The 21,501-nt window shown below is 42.4% G+C and overlaps 1 protein-coding gene across 1 annotated transcript; it reads left to right on the top strand.

Annotated features, from left to right (window-relative positions):
- The first annotated feature begins 495 nt into the window (after window positions 1-495).
- LOC139565167 (ADP-ribosylation factor-like protein 4D) lies at window positions 496-2,775 on the top strand. The gene is made up of 2 exons (XM_071385315.1): window positions 496-704; window positions 1,461-2,775. Exon 2 carries the CDS (start codon window positions 1,604-1,606, stop codon window positions 2,207-2,209), a length of 606 nt encoding a protein of 201 aa, XP_071241416.1. The 5' UTR covers window positions 496-704; window positions 1,461-1,603; the 3' UTR covers window positions 2,210-2,775.
- The last annotated feature ends 18,726 nt before the right edge of the window (window positions 2,776-21,501 follow it).

The following is a 21,501-nucleotide window of genomic DNA, read 5'->3' on the forward strand; positions in this document are numbered from 1 at the left end:
ATGAATACAGGGCACTCCAACTCCAGCGGGTCATTCACTGAAGTGTTATCATGGTGCTGTTCAAGGAAAAGACTACAAAGGCATTAGCATTCAAATTGCCACAGTCGATCCATTGTCCCCTTGCTGCCCCCAACTTTGTTCAGGGCAGAAAGACCTCAAGCGGCACCCCCAACTACTTTATACACATATTTCCATGGTTTTTGCTGGTATACAGTTCTCATGGGCTACTGAACATGACGTCTCATGTCAGAATATGAAATAGGTTACTGTTTAGTGGTTTACGATTATGTATTGATTAAATAAAAAAGGTGAAACAGCCAAGACAGCCAACCAAGCTAAGCATACCCACATAATCAATATCCTACTTTGTTTATTACTTTAGTTTGACAATTCCAAAAGCAATGGACTGATAACTGTCGATAAGAGCTCAAAAGTTGACCTCTGACCACTTTCCATTTAAAACTCATTGCATTAGGGGGGAGGCTGGGACTGGGAGTGGGAGTGTTTTCGTTACGTCACTCGTGGGGGTTGTGCTCTTCAGTCGCGCTCAGCACCTTTGGTTCCATTCCTTGCTTGGAGATTCGAGTAGAGGGACGCTGGTGGTTGTAACACAGCTTCTTTTGGAATTCTTCTTCTTCAGTGTGGATTTGTGCTTATCTGTGTTGGAATTATGTTGTCTGATTCAATACAGGCATGCTATAAAGGTAAGATTACGTGTAAATGTTCTAACTAACAGAGTTTGTTTGGTTCGGTTCAACTAGCTAACTAATTAACGCTAAGTGTCACGACTTTTAGATATTGTTGGACAGAGCCAGCATTGCAAGTGCCGCACAGTAACTAGCCAATGTTTGTTAACCCCACTGGAATTACTTACGACTAAAGAGTTGTTACCCAACTATCTACCTAGACGGCCAACACTTCACTAAAGTGATCTACTATTTGTTTATTTTTTTGCGTTAAGGTTAACTAGCTAGCTTGCGTTAGCGACACCAGCGTTACTATGCAGCCGCATAGGCAACGAACCAACAGGACAGAGGAGAGACGTTTGCTGAAGTAACGTTACATACATAGGACCAGAATATTCTTTGCCTTATTGACAAAACACATTTCAATGTGGTCAATTCATTTTTCTGCAGATAGCGCAATAAACTTGTATGAAAATGCGTGTACTGTACACTTTACTCGTATTGCCATGTAAAAAAAAGTGAACAGGATTTTAGCCAGTGTTGTCAAACAGTAATGGCAATTCAGTTGCATTTCCATATAACATATTAAAACTCTGTTTTTTCTGCTATGGAAAGATATGCAGGGTTGTTTTGAGGAACGTGTGGCTAACTGAAATGGGCAGTTTATTTTTTTCTTCCAAAGCACAGTCAGTAGACTAAACGTATAAATGATTGTCAGCCATGGTGCCACATATAAAACATAACTAATCTTGCCCGTTTCCTTCATTTTACAAGGTCATCATTGAGTCCGGTTGTCTGCCTCCTGGTCTGCAGCTGCTGCCTTTGAAGTAGGTGTGAATACTTCATCTCTCTGGAGACACCCCCCACCTCCCTGACTAGTCTGCCACCTCACTATCAGGACCAGACAACCAGACAAAATGGGCAACCAGCTAACAGAGATGGCCCCCAACACTCCTTTCCTCCCCAACTTCCAGTCTCTGCATGTGGTCGTCATCGGCCTGGACTCTGCAGGAAAGACCTCCCTGCTGTACAGACTAAAGCTCCGGGAGTTTGTGGAGACCATCCCTACAAAGGGCTTCAACACTGAACGGATTAAAGTAGCAGTTGGAAGCTCGCGGGCCACCACCACCTTCCAGGTGTGGGACGTGGGCGGTCAGGAGAAGCTGCGGCCCCTGTGGAAGTCATACACGCGTCGCACCGATGGCCTGGTGTTTGTTGTGGATGCTGCAGAGACTGAGCGCATGGAGGAGGCCAAGGTGGAGATCCACCGCATCAGTCGCTCGGCAGAGAACCAGGGAGTACCAATTCTGGTGCTTGCCAACAAGCAGGACTTGGACTCTGCAGTCTCTGCTGTGGAGGTGGAGAAGGCCCTGGCCCTCCATGAGCTTAGCAACTCCACACTGCACCACACCCAGGGATGCAGCGCGCTGAACGGCCAGGGGCTCCAACCCGGCCTGGAGAAACTATATGAAATGATCCTAAAGAGGAAGAAGCTGCTCAGACACAGTAAGAAGAAGAGATGAGCTGTGCGCCTGAGCTTCCGAAAGGCGCTTCGCCTGCAGAATGGACCTGGTTGGTGTTCCTTGGAATTTTATGGGAAATTTGTGCCCCGAAGGATCTGCTTCTGGAATCTCAGTGAGGGCCAGTCCAGAGGACCGTGAAATGGACCTGTTATACTATACGTTTACAGTGGCTCTTTTTTTCTATAAACATTACCATCTCCTTTTTATCAAGTTGTGATGCCAACACGGTCTAGTCCAAATGTCCAGTGACGTATGGTAGTTCTAATTTAGTTTACCTTGTAGTTCACTTTGTTTCACGGAGGTGGTTCACCGTTGGAAAAGACAACGCTTTTGTAGATCAAAAGAGGGACTGTATTTCATCCCACTGTTCGGATGGCATTGGAACTGAAATGCCTGCTGGCACGAGGCCTGAGGCTGCTAGCCACGATGCAAGTTTTCACCACAGTTTTGCTTGTCATGGTAGACTTAAATGTGTGAGTTGTGAAGTTGTTACAACCAATATGTTTTTACATTCTGTACATATTTTTTTGTAATACTTACAAGTGAATAAATTATTGAAGACACTATCTGGAAGTCCCCCTTCTTTCCTTCTGTTCATTTGACCATGCTGACCAAGCGTTAGTTTGCCCTTGTTATATCAAAATGTTTGCGCGGTTAATGATATTCTCAACAGAACACCAAGGATCCCTATAACTTATAGGTCCTTGGTCCAGTTTCCCTTTTTGCTCTTTTGTGGTGGTGTATCTTGAAGTCATTGAAAAAGTGTCCTTTGGAGTCAGGAGACAACAGCTCGTTTCTATTTCAATTACTAATCTTTCCTTTAACATCTGCCTGCTGGATCCCACCCTGACAGAGATCATTTAAAGAACAAACAGTCTCTTTGGCTTATCAATTATAGCTTTCGCATCAATCACAAGAGGAACTGCTTACCTGTATTCAATGACATTTAATTAGTGATTTGCACATAGTCTCCTAGAGGATATTCATTGGCAGTTTTCCAGTCATTTTATATATCTATGGTAGCTCCATTAAGTCATTAATTGATCAGTGAATTTATTAGTCAGACAAATGGAACAATTAGCTCAAAGGTAATTGGGAATAGTTGTTAGAATGCATTTTCTTGAAGGACATCTCACCTTCCAGTGAGAGAAAGGGCAGTGTTAAATGGTAGCCCAAAAACCACAGGCAATTCTAAACCTGAGCCTGTTAAGTTACTCTTCCTGACACAGTGCACTACTTTGGCAATAGTGCCACAATGAAAATAACCTAGTTCTTGCCAGGTGCTAAAATGTAACCGGTTTCTCAGATATTGTATTTCATCAGAGAGAATCTACAGGTTTGAACAAGTGACCCATATTACTTGTATAGTGGAAATCACTGGATTTAGTAGAAGTTGTTTGATTTTTGTATGTGTTCACAGAATACTAAGAAACAGGATCAAGGATCTACAGAGTTTGGCCTGTATAAATATTTGAAAGCATATGAAAGGAAAGCTGTGTGCAGGACTGACTTCAAATGTACCACATCATTCAAATCAATAATGGAGGCGAGGAGCCTACACCAGCACACGAAATCCTTCACTTTTTAGTCTATTTTTGGTCATTCTATTTATCAGGTAATGGGGCCATGACCAGATTAATGCAATGTCACTGTCTTTTGAATTGTCTCTCACACTTCACACATTTTTGGGGGTATGTACTGCTACCTTTTTTTTAGGTCTTGTGTCCATGCTGTTATATTCCAACTGCATCACCTATGTTTTGGAGGCATTTTCACCCTTAAGCTTACTTCCCAGTTGAAACGGTTTGTGCAAATATTATGATGTTTGTTTTGGTGTTTGGCAGTTTTTTTTGTTGGCCTGTTTGAGCACACATTTTTTTTATTGAGGCTAGTTGAAGTCTACGCCCCTTCGTCAGTGATTGGTCAAAGGTAAGGATTCTTCAATTAAGTGTTGTCATTCAATGAGAGACTAGTTATCATGCACATTTTTTCAGCGTGTAAATGAGACACAGTTGTTCACTTCGCCAAGCCGAGTTCTGCTAAGAGCAAACCGAACCTAGTGTGCGGACGGCCTGCAGGCCGATCTGGGAAGACAAGTCATGCAGGAATGTAAGAAGGACCCACCAACACCCAGCCATCTCCCTGTCACGGCAACAGTCTCACCACCAACTATACACTTCTACTGATACAAAATCCAATTACCTTGATTAGAACCTCCCTGTGTGTGTCAGCAGCTTAAGCTGGATTAGTCAGCAGTATTGACTCAACCAGCACAGAAAATACAGTAGCCAAGTTTAATGCAATTCAACTTTTATTTGATTAGCGTGTTTTTGCGATTTCATCATCAAAGTGCTCTGCTCTCCCAAGGCGCAAGACCAAAAGCATGTAAAGCAGGTCTACATTAATTGAAGTTAAGGAAAAAAAATTCACTAGAAGTTAGGCTTTATAGATCTTTGACCACACCATTTGGGTTTGCCAATAACAGTCATCCAGCTTGGCTGCTAACATTGTCGGCCCTGATGCCTAAATATGCCCTGCACGCTACATTTCACCCTCCTGGCCAGTGCTGTAATTTAGGGTGTTTCTGATGTGTATCTCCACATTCTATGGGAGGCTTCAGCTTTATGGGTCATTTAAGTTGGCTCACAGATAGTGCTTCCAGAATAGAACATTACCTCTCACTCCCCAAGCAGCTGTGAGGTAATAAGGCAGGGAAATTAGTCTGTGCTAAGGGACTTTTTTACCCTTGAGAAAAAGTACTCAACTTATTTGTGTACTTGAACTGAAGTGTGGGTCTAGTAGTTTACTTTGACATACTTCACAGGGAATGCTTTGTAAGGGTGTGTACAAGTCAAGCAGAAAGAGCAGAAGAATTTGACAGTTTCTCCCTCTGCATTGTTGCGCCCATAGTATAGCTTGCAGCTAGTGCGTCAGAGCAGTGAAGGGTGTGCAGAGGCAAGCTATCAAGCTTGCGTGAAGCTCTAAACCAACCCTGTGATTCACACCCACTCTCTAAAGAATAGCTGAGCAGTGACACAGGACTGGCTATGCACTGTCCCCCAGGCACTAAAGGAGATTCCCGGTCTGACAGCCAATGAGCTGAAAGTACTACTTAATTAGTTTTTTTGGGTATCTGTACTTTACTTTACTATTTATATTTTTGACAACTTTTACTTTTACTTCCCTACATTCCTAAAGAAAATAATGTACTTTTTTACTCCATACATTTTCCCTGACACCCACAAGTACTCGTTACATGTTGAAAGCTTAGCAGGAAAGGGAAATGGTCCAATTCACACACTTATCAAGAGAACACGTGGTCAACCCCACGCTTGATGTCAACGTCAGTAATTTTTAAGCCAGTCCAACAGTAGTGATACCAACTATACCCCATATGGAAAATAATCATGAAAATCAAATACGAATCTTGTATGGCAGTGTATTTGTATATGTGTTCATGTATATGCCTTATATGACATACACAATTGAGTACATGATGTGGTGCATTTCCCACAAAGATATGGCAGTATTTGAGACAAAATATATGAATTATATGAGTCATCTACGAATATTATAAGGAATGTGTATGTGCTGAGAATGTAACAAAATAAATGCTTCCCTTATAGGTTTCAAATTGTTGTTTTTTAAGTCAACATATAAAAAAATTCTGTTATTATAAGAAAAATATAATACTTGAATAAACATTTTCAGGTATGCGTTTCTATGGTTAAGGCTGGGCAGCACCTCGTGCTAGACAGTTGATGTATTTACAGCTATGCCTTTGGTCTCCCATCCAGGGTTCTAACCAAGCCCAGCTTAGCCAAGATATTTGTCACATTACTAATGTGCTGTCATGAGAATGATTGTTGGAGATCTCCACTTAATAACTAAATAGATGAACTGCTGCTATTAGTCATTCATTTCCTCCTCTCTTCCTCCCTTCCTCCTCCTCCCTCTCCTCCATCTCCTCTCTTCCTCCTCCTCTTCACCATCTTCTCCTCCTCCTCTTCACCCTCTCCTACTCCTGCTCCTCCTCCTTCCACTCATCCTCACAGTGAACTTTGCTTATTTTTTCCAATAAGTGTCACATTGCATGCGTCAGTGACATCAGACAGTGGTATGCAAGTGCTTTGAAATGAGTATGTCCCATGTATGAGACCTTAGAAGGCTTAGCTTAAATGTCTCTTGTATGGTTTATATAATATAATACATGCAACATATAAGTCAGATATTACAAGAATCTTCTATGACTCTTGTAAGTATATTTGCTGCCATATGTATTGCTTACAAGTTCCAGGTAGAACATGTAAGAATCTTGTCAAATTCTTCTATCTTTTCCATATGAGATAGTCCCTGCTTTTGCGTGAATACAGCTGGTTGACAGATGGGCCATCAGAGTGCTCTCTTCGTGTGTTTCTGTTTCTCTCCAATGACCTGAGGTTGTGCTTGTGTGCACAAAGGGAGATTTAGCGCCACTTGCAAGTTCAGCTTCACGTGTGATCTCAAACAAAGCCATCTGTTATGTTTTTTGATATTCATCTTTGAAGATGTGATGATGTACGATAAATGTAGCTTCCCTTATTAAACCGTAATCTATTTTTTATAAAAGTGACAGAAGACAGCATCAGAAATCTGCAATTTTATGAAAGCAAATCTAAATGAAACCATGGTGAAAGAGAAATCACTATCTCTCATTCTGCCTGTACAAACCACTCTTTGCATACATTACATCCTATCTTCCCTCTGTACCTTAATAGGTTATTGGGGTTAATAGGCAGATCCAGGGGTCTCTCTGCGTTGGACATCCTAATACTCTATTTGACACTGAGGGCCAGGAGGTAAATTATGTCTTCTGTTCTGGCCCATCCATAGAGGTCAACCCGGCTCCATTACTATCTCTGACCTTAGCCATGCTGGTGGAACACAGATAATACTTTCAATAACACCCACCACCACTGAGCAATAGATAAGTGCCAATTCCAATGAGTGAATCTATAACGATGTGACCTGAAATGGGTTTCTGTGCAATCAGCTCCTGCACTGGTGTCTGGAAGGTGATCTGCCTCCTGCTATTGGGAATAATGAATGGTGAATGGGAATATTCATACATGGATTGGCCTTGGTCACATATCTGTGTGTCTTGCAGTCCTGGGTTTAGTATTTGTCAATTAAATACTTATATTCTGTATTTTTGAGTATTTCCAAATAATGTGGTGCCGAATCAACTATTCTATTTGAAGTATTTGAAAGCTTTTTTTGAAATAGCTTCCTATAAGTAGCCTACTACTTGAAAATATTTGTAAATACTTGTTTCCAAAATGTTATTTCAAATAGCCCTAGGACCAAACAGACCTGAGTTCAAATGCATGGGAGTTTTTAAATAATAGCATATTTGTGTTTGAAAATACATGCCAATACTTTCCAAGTGTATTTCCAAATACATTCCAATATTCAACTATTTGTTTTTTTCAAAGAAAAAATATCTGAATACTTACTTTGATATGTATGTGAATATAATTTAAATAATTAGGAATTTAAACCCAGGTGTGGTGTCTTGCAAGGAGATGTGATACATTGAAAGGCTAACATCACATTGTTATTAGAAGTCAGGTTAACTGTTAAATACTGTGTGACAGTGAGGACAACTGATGAATAATGAGTGGCAACATAGTGTTTGTGTTTATTGCACCCATAAGCCTGCAACCAGTTACTCCATGTTCGAACGTGAACAGAGCAAACCCAACTAAGACCTGTCAACAAACATGGTCGCTCGGGGAAACAGGCACAGTGCCTTGTGAGACATGACTCTCTCAGGCGTTAAGGAGGCAATTAAACAGACTTCTCTCTGCCTCACACGGTCGTCACTCAGATGCTGTTTATTTGGCGCTGTGCTGCGATCTTCAGGTAGAAGTTTTCCCATAGACACAGATCTAGGATCAGCTTACCCTCTTCTAATCCTGGTGTTAGGCATCAAAGGGAATTGTAAAAACTAGCTCTAGATCAGCATCTATGTGTAACTTCATCTAGATTCTGTGTGGCTTATCTGCTAAAAACTAGTCATTTAGCACCAGGCCTCAGGGCTTGCTCTGAATCAGCATGAGTCTTGTTGTAACCCACAACACCAGGGTACAATGAAATGATTTGGACAGTAAAGCATAAACCTACTTGGGTTCTTAGGTAAGTATGTATTTTTCTGTACCAAAGTTTTCCATTAAAAACAAGAGGTCAAACAAATATGTTTTTAAATGAATAGACAACTCTGCCGTTGGTTTGTAAGTGCAAATATAATACCTATTTTCTGTTATTGTTTCTTTTCCTCTGTGATATCTTGTTTGGCCCATAAAGTTCCTCTCTCAATGTGAAGACACTCCATGCTGACAGTTAGTTCTGGGTATATGTCCTTGCTTGCTTATCACTCATATTGCAAAATGTTCCTTCCGCCTCCGGACAATGTTATTTTTCGATGTAGGTAGTAGAGATCTAAAACTGTCAGAAATCAGTAGGTTAGTGTACAGTGGAGGACAAGTGTGTGGTCTATGTTAGTCAATGTGTGTGGGGAAGACAGTGAGAGACTGACTTGGTGTTTACCACAGTGGCCTTGAGATAAGAATGCATTTGTGCATCAAAACAATATCTTTATGTGTGTTCCTCTCATTTTTATTCTCTTTCTCTCTCTCTCTCTCTCTCTCTTTTTCTCTCTCTCTCTCTTTTTCTTTCTCTCTCTCTCTTTTTCTTTCTTTCTCTCTCTCTCTCTCTCTCTCTCTCTCTCTCTCTCTCTCTCTCTCTCTCTCTCTCTCTCTCTCTCTCTCTCTCAATCTCAATTCAATTCAATTCAAGGGGCTTTATTGGCATGGGAAACATGTGTTAACATTGCCAAAGCAAGTGAGGTAGGTAATATACAAAAGTCAAATAAACAATAAAAATGAACAGTAAACATTACACATACAGAAGTTTCAAAACAATAAAGACATTACAAATGTCATATTATATATATGCAGTGTTGTAACAATGTACAAATGGTTAAAGCACACAAGTTAAAATAAATAAACATAAATATGGGTTGTATTTACAGTGGTGTTTGTTCTTCACTGGTTGCCCTTTTCTTGTGGCAACAGGTCACAAATCTTGCTGCTGTGATGGCACACTGTGGAATTTCACCCAGTAGATATGGGAGTTTATCAAAATTGGATTTGTTTTCGAATTCTTTGTGGATCTGTGTAATCTGAGGGAAATATGTCTCTCTAATATGGTCATACATTGGGCAGGAGGTTAGGAAGTGCAGCTCAGTTTCCACCTCATTTTGTGGGCAGTGTGCACATAGCCTGTCTTCTCTTGAGAGCCATGTCTGCCTACGGCGGCCTTTCTCAATAGCAAGGCTATGCTCACTGAGTCTGTACATAGTCAAAGCTTTCCTTAAGTTTGGGTCAGTCACAGTGGTCAGGTATTCTGCCACTGTGTACTCTCTGTTTAGGGCCAAATAGCATTCTAGTTTGCTCTGTTTTTTTTGTTAATTCTTTCCAATGTGTCAAGTAATTATCTTTTTGTTTTCTCATGATTTGGTTGGGTCTAATTGTGCTGTTGTCCTGGGGCTCTGTGGGGTGTGTTTGTGTTTGTGAACAGAGCCCTAGGACCAGCTTGCTTAGGGGACTCTTCTCCAGGTTCATCTCTCTGTAGGTGATGGCTTTGTTATGGAAGGTTTGGGAATCGCTTCCTTTTAGGTGGTTGTAGAATTTAACGGCTCTTTTCTGGATTTTGATAATTAGTGGGTATCGGCCTAATTCTGCTCTGCATGCATTATTTGGTGTTCTACGTTGTACACGGAGGATATTTTTGCAGAATTCTGCATGCAGAGTCTCAATTTGGTGTCTCTCTCTGCCAGTGAAACATCTCTCTCTCTCTCTCTGCCAGTGAAACATCTCTCTCTCTCTCTCTCTCTCTCTCTCTCTCTCTCTCTCTCTCTCTCTCTCTCTCTCTCTCTCTCTCTCTCTCTCTCTCTCTCTCTCTCTGCCAGTGAAACATCTCTCTTTCTCTCTTTCTCTCTCTGCCAGTGAAACGTCTCTCTCTCTCTCTTTCTCTCTCTCTCTCTCTCTCTCTCTCTCTCTCTCTCTCTCTCTCTCTCTCTCTCTCTCTCTCTCTCTTTCTCTCTCTGCCAGTGAAACATCTCTCTCTCTCTCTCTCTCTCTCTCTCTCTCTCTCTCTCTCTCTCTCTCTCTCTCTCTCTCTCTCTCTCTCTCTCTCTCTCTCTCTCTTTCTCTCTCTGCCAGTGAAACATCTCTCTCTCTCTCTCTCTCTGCCAGTGAAACATCTCTCTCTCTCTCTTTCTCTCTCTGCCAGTGAAACGTCTCTCTCTCTCTCTCTCTCTCTCTCTCTCTCTCTCTCTCTCTCTCTCTCTCTCTCTCTCTCTCTCTCTCTCTCTCTGCCAGTGAAACGTCTCTCTCTAGCCTCAGCCCAAGCTGTGAGCTCCCAGGATACTTCATCCACTATTACCCTCAAGAATGTTCTCATTAAACGCTTTGGGAACTCTGTCCAGCCCATTCTACAATTTTGCCACGCCAGTGGATAATTTAATTAATTGCCGTCTTTTGGTGGTGGTGTGACACAAGCGAGAAGTACAGTTCTGGAACTATTTGGAGAGTTTAACTAAATGGAATTGTGCTTTTTGTGAAAAGCCCACAGAAAATGAAGAATAACATGTGGGGCGGTTACATCACTTGTAGTACTGTTATGAAGCATTTCTTTATGTGTATCCAATTTGTTATTACTGATCAAGTCTGTATTGTTTCTCTCTATCACTGACCATGTACCTCATGACAGACAAGTGACATGATGTAGGTTAACAGAGCCCACAGTGTCACTGTGATTGTAACTGTTTACAGTTGTTAGTCACAGTGTCTCTGCTTTTTCTCCCCGTCGCTCCTCACAGCCCCGACAGTCAGCTGATCACAGTTTGTTTTCACTATAAAGTATTGGCCCAGCGGAGTAAGGATTATCTAACAGCCAAGATGGGTGTCGGGATAGGGGAGAGCAAGGGAGAAGAGGGTGGTATTAGGACACAAAACTGGTTGTTTTACTCTCTGGGGCTTGGACGTCTGCCTGAACAGTCCAGCAAAGCTTTAATTGGAGCTGCAGAGGTTGGAGATTCTGCTCTGCTTGGCTCTCCTTGGCCTTTAGCTTTGCTGCTCTCTGGAAAAAGACTGTCAGAGCACCACACAGGGACACAGCACTGCAGGGCAAACAGTTACAGTCTGGATCTCAGCTGGGCCATAGCAGCTGTTAAACCCTCCAGTTGATGACTTCCCATGAAAAACAACGGAAGTTGTTTTGAAATTATTCAGGGATTTTCTATGATGGGTCTGATAGTGTGGTGTTGCCTGTCAAGTAGACTGATGATTAGTTTATCACCCCGGGCCCTGGGCACTCTACCTCTCGATTTGCGCCATTATGGAGTCTACGGCACACTATCATGCCAGGGAAAGTTTGAGTAATTTCTGAATGAGAGAGGACATGTGAAAATGAGTATTGGTTTTCCACATCTTTGCGTGAGCTGTGCCCTTTGACCAGTGAAACATACAGAGAAGAGTAATCACTACATACAGACTTTCATGTCAAAGTAATCACACATTTTAGTCAATATTTGGTTTTAGTATGTTCCACTTAAGAGCCTCAGCTGTAAAAGTCAGTTTTCAGGCCTCACCACCAGTCCTGCATGTAGAGGTTGACTCCTGTTTGATAACTCAGCAAGGTGCCACTCTATGCCAGACATTCAAGGAATGTATCACCAGTTTGTCTGCATATCCAGTTTGTCTGCATTGTCTGCATATATAATACCATTACCAATGTCAGTCAGGCTTTAAAAGAACAATATGGGTATGATAAACGCTCCATGTGAAGATAATCAAGTCTGTCTGAGACTGTTGTTGATTATAAAGGACCCAATAACCTTTTAAGCTTCAAATCCTTCTTCTCTTTCCATTCTACCCCTGTTCTGTTCTATTCAGATATGCATACATTTTACAGGTAATCCATTTAAAGGCACGATGCACACAATGAAACAATCCAAGTTAAGTGCCCTGCTCAAGGGCACTGCAGTAATATGCACCGCTTGGGATTTTAACATGCAACCATCTGGTAAACCCTCTTCCTCTACAAACAAATTCATACAGCCTATTTAAAATTCCCCTTTAAAGGCTCCTTCAAAGTTTTTGGTTTTGTAATATTATTGATAAGTATTGACGGCCCTCAAAATACCAGCTGCATACCAATATCTGAAATGATTACCGGAAATATGAAGGCTATGGGCTCTATTCAATCTGTATCGCTGAAGCATTACAGATTGCGCGATAGACATTTAAAGGTAATGTCCGATTAACCCAACATATGCAGCGTTTACCGTGAATGCAGTCTCCACCAATGCGGTAACATTGCCTTTCAATTTCAATTACGCTGTAATGCTGAACTTCCGCGGTATGGATTGAATAGAGCCCTATGAAAGCTACAGAACACTATTCTACTATATGAATGCATAAAACATTTTGTTGGCTTATTTCTCTTGAATTGAAGTTTCCGTCCTCATTGGGTATTCTCTAACATATACACTGAGTGAACAAAACATTGACTGACCAAGTGAATCCAGGTGAAAGCTATGATCCCTTATTGATGTCACTTGTTAAATCCACTTTAATCAGTGTAGGTTAAGGGGAGGAAACAGGTAAAATAAATATTTTTAAGCCTTGAGACAATTGAGACATGTATTGTGTATGTGTGCCTTTCAGAGGATGAATGGGCAAGACAAAAGCTTTAAGTGCCTTTGAACGGGGTATGGTAGCAGGTGCCAGGCGCACCAGTTTGAGTGTGTCAAGAACTGCAACGCTGCTGTTTTTTTCACGCTCAACAGTTTCCCGTGTGTATCAAGCAGTGGAGGTTCCTCAGAGGAGGAAGAGGAGGACCATCCTTCGCAATGAAATTTCACCAAAATAAAATTGTGAAACATTAAAATAAGTTATCCTGTTTAGATAAAACTATACTAAATATATTCACGTCACCAAATAATTAATTAAAACACACGGTTTTGCAATGGTCTACAGTAGCCTCAACAGCGCTCTGTAGGGTAGCACCACGGTGTAGCCGGAGGACAGCTCGTTTCTGTCCTCCTCTGGGTACATTGACTTCAATACAAAACCTAGGAAGCTCAGAGTTCTCACTACCTTCCATAGACTGACACAGTAATTATGGCAACTTCGGAGGACGTCCTCCAACCTATCAGAGCTCTTGCAACATGAACTGACATGTTGTCCACCTAATCAAAGGATCAGAGAATTCATCTAGTACTGAAAGCATAAGCTACAGCTAGCACTGCAGTGCATATATTGTGGTGAGCAGTTGACTCGAAGAGAGAGAAAGACAATAGTTGAACAGGTTTGAACAAATTAATTGTTTAAAAAATACAAGAGAGATCGAGAGCGAGCTAGCTATATTTTGTTGTATTTTTTTCACTTTCACTTTCACTTACTTAGCTAGCAAATGCAGCTTACTAGTTTAGCCTACTTAAACACCCGGCTCAAAACAGAGGGGGATGCTACGCTAGCTAGCTGACTATGGCTATCCAATTGGAACTCTTCCAAGTTAAGGTAAGCTTTTGATTTTATAAATTTATTGCCACCGGGTCCACCGGTGTAACTGCTAAACTGCTTGCTCGACACTGTACTGCAGGATTATAGTGGATTTACTAACGCGTTAGTTTTAGTAACTATGTTGACTATGAAGTTAGCTAATATGATGACAACGATGTAGGCTGTGTTTAGCTGTTAGTGGTTATGATATGAAGGTTTGGCTTGGAAAGGTTTCTTCACCTGGTCACAGAGAGCTGTTGTGTTGTGCAATGAAGTCCACAAGCGAAGGGAAAAGGTAAGAGGAGGAGAGCGCGTAGATGCAAGAAGGAATTATATAACGAGCAAAGTGATCATGCTGTTTGTATGTGGCTGCTATGAAAGTGAACTGTGTTTGCGGGTGATCAGGTTCGTATTCATTTCGCCGATTCTGTTGAAAAACAGTTCTTAAACGGAAGCAAACGGAACTAAACGGGGATTAAAATACATTAATTTGCAACTAATGATGCCACCCTAGATCAGCTAGATGCAGGCAAGAGTGTGCAAGGCGGTATTGAATGTGTCACTGTCACCTTGATTACTCAAATCTTCTCTCGACCTGTGCACCTACGTTGTAAACTTTCATTCGTAGGCTAGGTTGTAGCAACCTCATGATGGGTATAGGGAAAATGTGAGTATAATGTAGTAGCCTAAACCTATCGATGTTACATTGAGCTGGGTGAATGGAATATGAATGACAGTCATCCAATATGCTGTAATAGAAATAAGGCCATGGTCATCATTTAAAAAAAATCTTGCTCCCACATTCTAAACTGCACCGACCGCCACTGGTATTAAGAATGGTCCATCACCAAAAGGACATCCAGCCAACTTGACACAATTGTGGGGAAGCATTGGAGTCAACATACGCCAGCATCCCTGTGGAACGCTTTCGACACCTTGTAGAGTCCATGCCCCAATGAATTGATGCTGTTCCGAGGGAAAAAGGGGGCGCTACTCAATATTAGGAAGGTATTCCTAATGTTTTGTACACTCAGTGTAAACTTAACCTCCTAACAGGCTTACATGCTTAATTACTAACATTATGAGTAATTGCAGCTGCATTGGTCCCTGCTGGTCTCCTCTATTTTGGTCTGTTAGGACCTTTTTAGGAATGTGAAATGGAAATAGACATTTAAATAAAAACCCGAGACAAGGGGGTGTTGAAAAGCTGTGGAGAAATGTAATGGACCAAGATAGCCAACACACTGAACTGACACAGACAGATGCAGCCAGAGAGGATGGATGCATTGGAGTTTCTCTCTGGATGACAACACACCGAAATGCTGACCATCCTCCCTTTCGGTAGCCACAGAAACCACTGGCAGGTTACGAAGAGTGACCCTCTGGAAGCATCAGACATTTACTGCTTTTGTGGGGCAGGGCTGTATATCATCAGAGGTCATGACCTTTAATGTGGGTGCTGGGTTCAGTGGTGGGATTTTGTCATGTTCAGCATTGTACTCTCGCTCTGCACTGTTTGACTAACCAATATGATAACACAATAGATTATTGGTAGTAGCTCCTGGTTACGAACAGAATTAGTTCAAAACAAAATAACTTATCAAGGTTAGACCTAGGTCATTAGCTCATAATAATGTTTGTCCTCTCTTGGATTAAACTGTTGCTACTTTTTAGGGTGTAAAATTTAAAAAAGCATATTTTCACCAATGGTAAAATAAGATGGTAATTGTGATGATGATCCTCTAAGATTGTACAAACCTCGTCTCTATCATAATCTGTTCAAAACGTATTGACGTTTTTACCCTGGTAGGCTGGTCAAAATTAATAAAATAGCACGGCGTCATCAGACGCTGTGCGAGAATTAAGGGCTACCACTGAACTTGTCATCTTTCTCATCAAATCTGGAGGACATAAAACAGTATAAAGATATCGATTTTGAGAGACATGACATTTTTTCATATTTGTTCATATTAATGCAAAGTTCCTGTTCTTTTTCAAAAACTTCTCACAAAAACAAGTGTATCAATAGTTAGGTTTCCATCTAATAGGCGACAGATTTTCATGCAAAAATTCTAAAATCTGCATTAAAACAATATGCACATTTTCCCACCAGAGATGTTTCCATCAAATGGACTTGTTGCAGATAAAAGGCTGTGCATGATGACGTAGTGCACATAAAAATACTTTTTGTAGTTAAATTCCCATGTGTTCCATCACATTTTTAACTCTACTGACGCTTTTCTCACAACATTTTTTGTGAATCTGAGAATCTGTCTCCGCACCACGTGCTCTCACCACTGGTGTCCCCCAGGGCTCTGTTCTAGGCCCTCTCCTATTCTCGCTATACACCAAGTCACTTGGCTGTGTCATATCCTCACATGGTCTCTCCTATCATTGCTATGCAGACGACACACAATTAATCTTCTCCTTTCCCCCCTCTGATAACCAGGTGGTGAATCGCATCTCTGCATGTCTGGCAGACATATCAGTGTGGATGACGGATCACCACCTCAAGCTGAACCTCGGCAAGACGGAGCTGCTCTTCCTCCCGGGGAAGGACTGCCCGTTCCATGATCTCGCCATCACGGTTGACAACTCCATTGTGTCCTCCTCCCAGAGTGCTAAGAACCTTGGCGTGATCCTGGACAACACCCTGTCGTTCTCAACTAACATCAAGGCGGTGACCCGTTCCTGTAGGTTCATGCTCTACAACATTCGCAGAGTACGACCCTGCCTCACGCAGGAAGCGGCGCAGGTCCTAATCCAGGCACTTGTCATCTCCCGTCTGGATTACTGCAACTCGCTGTTGGCTGGGCTCCCTGCCTGTGCCATTAAACCCCTACAACTCATCCAGAACGCCGCAGCCCGTCTGGTGTTCAACTTTCCCAAGTTCTCTCACGTCACCCCGCTCCTCCGCTCTCTCCACTGGCTTCCAGTTGAAGCTCGCATCCGCTACAAGACCATGGTGCTTGCCTACGGAGCTGTGAGGGGAACGGCACCTCCGTACCTTCAGGCTCTGATCAGGCCCTACACCCAAACAAGGGAACTGCGTTCATCCACCTCTGGCCTGCTCGCCTCCCTACCTCTGAGGAAGTACAGTTCCCGCTCAGCCCAGTCAAAACTGTTCGCTGCTCTGGCACCCCAATGGTGGAACAAACTCCCTCACGACGCCAGGTCAGCGGAGTCAATCACCACCTTCCGGAGACACCTGAAACCCCACCTCTTTAAGGAATACCTAGGCTAGGATAAAGTAATCCTTCTAACCCCCCCCCCTTAAAAGAGTTAGATGCACTATTGTAAAGTGGTTGTTCCACTGGATATCATAAGGTGAATGCACCAATTTGTAAGTCGCTCTGGATAAGAGCGTCTGCTAAATGACTTAAATGTAAAAATGTAAATGTAATTTTTTTGCAATATAGCAAGTGTGCCCACTCTGGTATTGGCATGTGCGCGTGCTGTTGGCTAGAGTGTACGTATAGCCTACATGATAAGACTATCATGGACAAAAGAGCAAGATTATTTTTATTTGTATATACGGTCCCACAAACTGAGCAGGGAGAAGGGCCTTGGTCAGAGAAGTGACCAAGAACCGGATGGTCACTCTGACAAAGCTCCGGAGTTCCTCTGTGGAGATAGGAGAAACTTCCAGAAGGACAACCATCTCTGCAGTACTCCACGAATCAGGCCTTTATGGTAGAGTGGCCAGACGGAAGCCAGTAAAAGGCACATGACAGCCCGCTTGGATTTTGCCAAAAGGCACCTAAAGACTCTCAGACCATAAGAAACAAGATTCTCTGGTCTGATGAAACCAAGATTGAACTCTTTGGCCTGAATGCCAAGCGTCACATCTGGACGAAACCTGGCACCATCGCTACGGTGAAGCATGGTGGTGGCAGCATCATGCTGTGGGAATGTTTTTCAGTGGCAGGGACTGGGAGACTAATCAGCATAGAGGGAAAGATGAACAGAGCAAAGTACAGAGAGATCCTTGATGAAAACCTGCTCCAGAGCTCTCAGGACCTCAGACTGGGGTGAAGGTTTACTTTCCAACAGGACAACGACCTTAAGCACACAGCCAAGACAACGCAGGAGTGGTTTTTGGACAAGGATCTGAATGTCCTTGAGTGGCCCAACCAGAGCACGGACTTGAACCCGATTGAACATCTCTGGAGAGACCTGAAAATAGCTGTGCAGCAACGCTCCCCATCCAACCTGACAGAGCTTGAGAGGTTCTGCAGAGAAGAATGGGGAAAAACTTCCCAAATACAGACCCAAGAAGACTCAAGGCTGTAATCGCTGCCAAAAGTGCTTCAACAAAGTACCGAGTGAAGGGTCTGAACACTGATATTTCCGTTTTTATTTTGTTATACATTTGCACATTTTTCTAAAAACCTGTTTTTGTTTTGTCATTGTGGGGTATTGTGTGTAGATTGATGAGAAGAAAAAAAAGATTTCATCATTTTTAGAATACGGCTGTAACATAACAAAATGTGGAAAAAGTCAAAGGGTCTGAGAACTTTCCGAATGCACTTTCTCTTTAATAAACATGTCTGCCCATGTAATATCAAAGGTTTGAGTTTGACCTGACTTGACTTTCTTCACGTCTAAGATAACTCTCAGACTAAACAAAAAAAACAGTGCTGGCCTCCTGAGTGGCACAGTGGTCTAAGACACCGCACCGCATCGCAGTGCTGGCTTTGCCACTAGAGATCCTGGTTTGAATCCAGGCTCTGTCGCAGCCGGCCGTGACTGGGTCCATGGGGCGGCGGTGAACAATTGGCCCAGCGTCGTCCGGGTTAGGGGAGGGTTTGGCCGGCAGGGATGTCCTTGTCACATCGTGCTCTAGCAACTCCTGTGGCTGGCTGGGTGCAGTGCACGCTGACACTGTCGCCAGGTGTACGGTGTTTCCTCTGACACATAGGTGTGGCTGGCTTCCGGGTTAAGCGGGCATTGTGTCAAAGAAGCAGTGCTGCTCGGTTGGGTTGTGTTTCGGAGGACGCACGGCTCTTGACCTTTGCCTCTCCCGAGTCCGTACAGTTGCAGCGATGGAAACCACGAAATTGGGGAGAAAAAAGGGTAGAAAAATAAATAAATACAAAATTGAAAAAACAACAGTGCTGAATATTTTATCACATTGATTCACAACAACAGAAGGTTCTGTCTACGTTTAGTCTGCACACAACACACAGGTTTCCTCCTGTGAAAAATACATCAACTTTACTGGTTTCATACAGGGTGTGCTTGTTAGTGTTTGGAGACTTGTGAGGGTCAGTTTTAGTGTTAGGGTTGATATTGAAAAGGTGTTCCCTGGATGTTGCTGTATGTCTGAGTTGTGATGTCTGGGAGTCTGGAGGTTTTCACTGTGTGTTTGTGTCTGGAGGTGCTGCGTAGATAGATTGTATAAACAGAGCTGTTTGAAGATATCTCTCTTTCAGAGTGAGGTGGTAGACCCACGCTTTAAATCAACGTGTGGGGGAGCCTCAGCCTGAACAAAAGCCGGACATAACAGGGATGAGAATGGTGACAACAGACTATAAATCCACAGACCTCTTCGATGTTGGTGAGTCCTTTGGTGTGGATAATTAGTCCGCCAACCCCCGCAGAGGAGACATGGGGAGACACCCACAACATTCCCACCCAACCTGTACCTCATCCTCACCCTGGCCGACACTGAGCTCCTAAATCCTGGTCGTAAAGGGAGGGACCCTGCTGCATAGGGAGGTCACAAAATGTTACTGCCAATCAAGCAATGGCAACCCCTTTTCTCCACTTTATGTCCTGCCTTTGTCCAAGTGCCTGTACTACTTTAATGAGATTTGGTGACAAACACTTCCCTTGGGGTCTCTTTGTACAAGCTGAGGACAGAGAAGTGGATATCACACAGAGGTTGTTCTTGGTCCATTAAATCTCAAACGTTGCTTTGTTGCACGAAGTCACACTTCATGGTCCAAATTGATTTCTTTACAGTCTTAAGGCTCTTTTTTTAAATGGTGGGGATCATAATCCTTACATTTCAACACTCGAAGTAGAACAATACCTTGAGAGTGGATAGCCTCTCTCAAAATCCAATATTCCTTCAGATGTGAGTGCCATGTAGCAAAGTTAACACTTGGACTGGTCCCCCTCCGTATTTAAGCCACCACAGCTATTACAGACCCAGCAGGAGAGACTGAACCATGTGTGGCACAAGAGGAGGGGGGAGGAGCATGCGGAGGAGGAGGGGGAGATGGATCAGTCGGCCCCTGTAGCGAGGAGACCTCACCTCAGATCTGCTTATCTTGCGAAGGGAAAATGAAGGTCTCAGACTGTTTAGCAGCAATGCCACTGAAATACCCTGCTGGTTTTCCAACCTATTGGTTTGATTACCATTGGTACGTTCAATGAGTGCTTGGATTATTATTTGACTGTCTCATTTTGAAACAACTGAGCTCAGCCAGATGTGCTGGGGAACCAGACAAAACAACAGTCATAGCCTTGACATGGTAACACAACATGGCAGAATAGAGTAGAGAAAGACTACACAAGAAATAGTCACTTAACAACACCATGTGAAGATTTGTTCTTCTGCACATTGGTTTAGCTTGGCATAGAACTGTAAATAAAGGGCAATTGTTGTAAGCCAATCAATGTAAGACAATCAATGTTGGTTTGTCTGCGTAATTATGACTGTCATACACACACAAAAAAAGAACCTTGGTAAATTATATTAGCAAAAGCATTCTTTTATCCAGGATAAAAAGCCACATTTTATGACAACCATGTTTCTCCCATGAACACAGGAGCTTTTTCAGACAAAGAAAACAGTGTATAAAGTCAATATTACTGCCCAATATTTCTGTGGAACATTATACGTTAGACTGAAATGGAACCAGCACTGATGTGTGTAAAGACGAGCCTCCTCATATAGGATGACATACGTACAGTATGCACACACACACGTTTTCTTCCTTATATGTGTCAATATGGTGGCATGAAAGTCCCTTCTAAAGTAGATTCACCTTGGTGAAGACATAAGGAGACATTAAGCTTGGTGAAGACATAAGGAGACATATAAGCTTGGTGAAGACATAAGAAGACATATAAGCTTGGTGAAGACATAAGAAGACATATCAGCTTGGTGAAGACATAAGGAGACATATAAGCTTGGTGAAGACATAAGAAGACATATAAGCTTGGTGAAGACATAAGGAGACATATCAGCTTGGTGAAGACATAAGGAGACATTAAGCTTGGTGAAGACATAAGGAGACATATAAGCTTGGTGAAGACATAAGGAGACATATAAGCTTGGTGAAGACATAAGAAGACATATAAGCTTGGTGAAGACATAAGGAGACATATAAGCTTGGTGAAGACATAAGGAGACATATAAGCTTGGTGAAGACATAAGGAGACATATAAGCTTGGTGAAGACATAAGGAGACATATAAGCTTGGTGAAGACATAAGAAGACATATAAGCTTGGTGAAGACATAAGGAGACATATAAGCTTGGTGAAGACATAAGGAGACATATAAGCTTGGTGAAGACATAAGGAGACATATAAGCTTGGTGAAGACATAAGGAGACATATAAGCTTGGTGAAGACATAAGAAGACATATAAGCTGGGTGAAGACATAAGGAGACATTAAGCTTGGTGAAAACATAAGAAGACATATAAGCTTGGTGAAGACATAAGGAGA

This window comes from Salvelinus alpinus, chromosome 36 (genome assembly GCF_045679555.1).
Source record: "Salvelinus alpinus chromosome 36, SLU_Salpinus.1, whole genome shotgun sequence".
NCBI classification, from domain to species: Eukaryota; Metazoa; Chordata; class Actinopteri; order Salmoniformes; family Salmonidae; genus Salvelinus; species Salvelinus alpinus.

Bases quoted from the DNA above. Each gene is read 5' to 3' on its own strand.
- LOC139565167 (XM_071385315.1), top strand. From the start codon at position 1,604: ATGGGCAACCAGCTAACAGAGATGGCCCCCAACACTCCTTTCCTCCCC.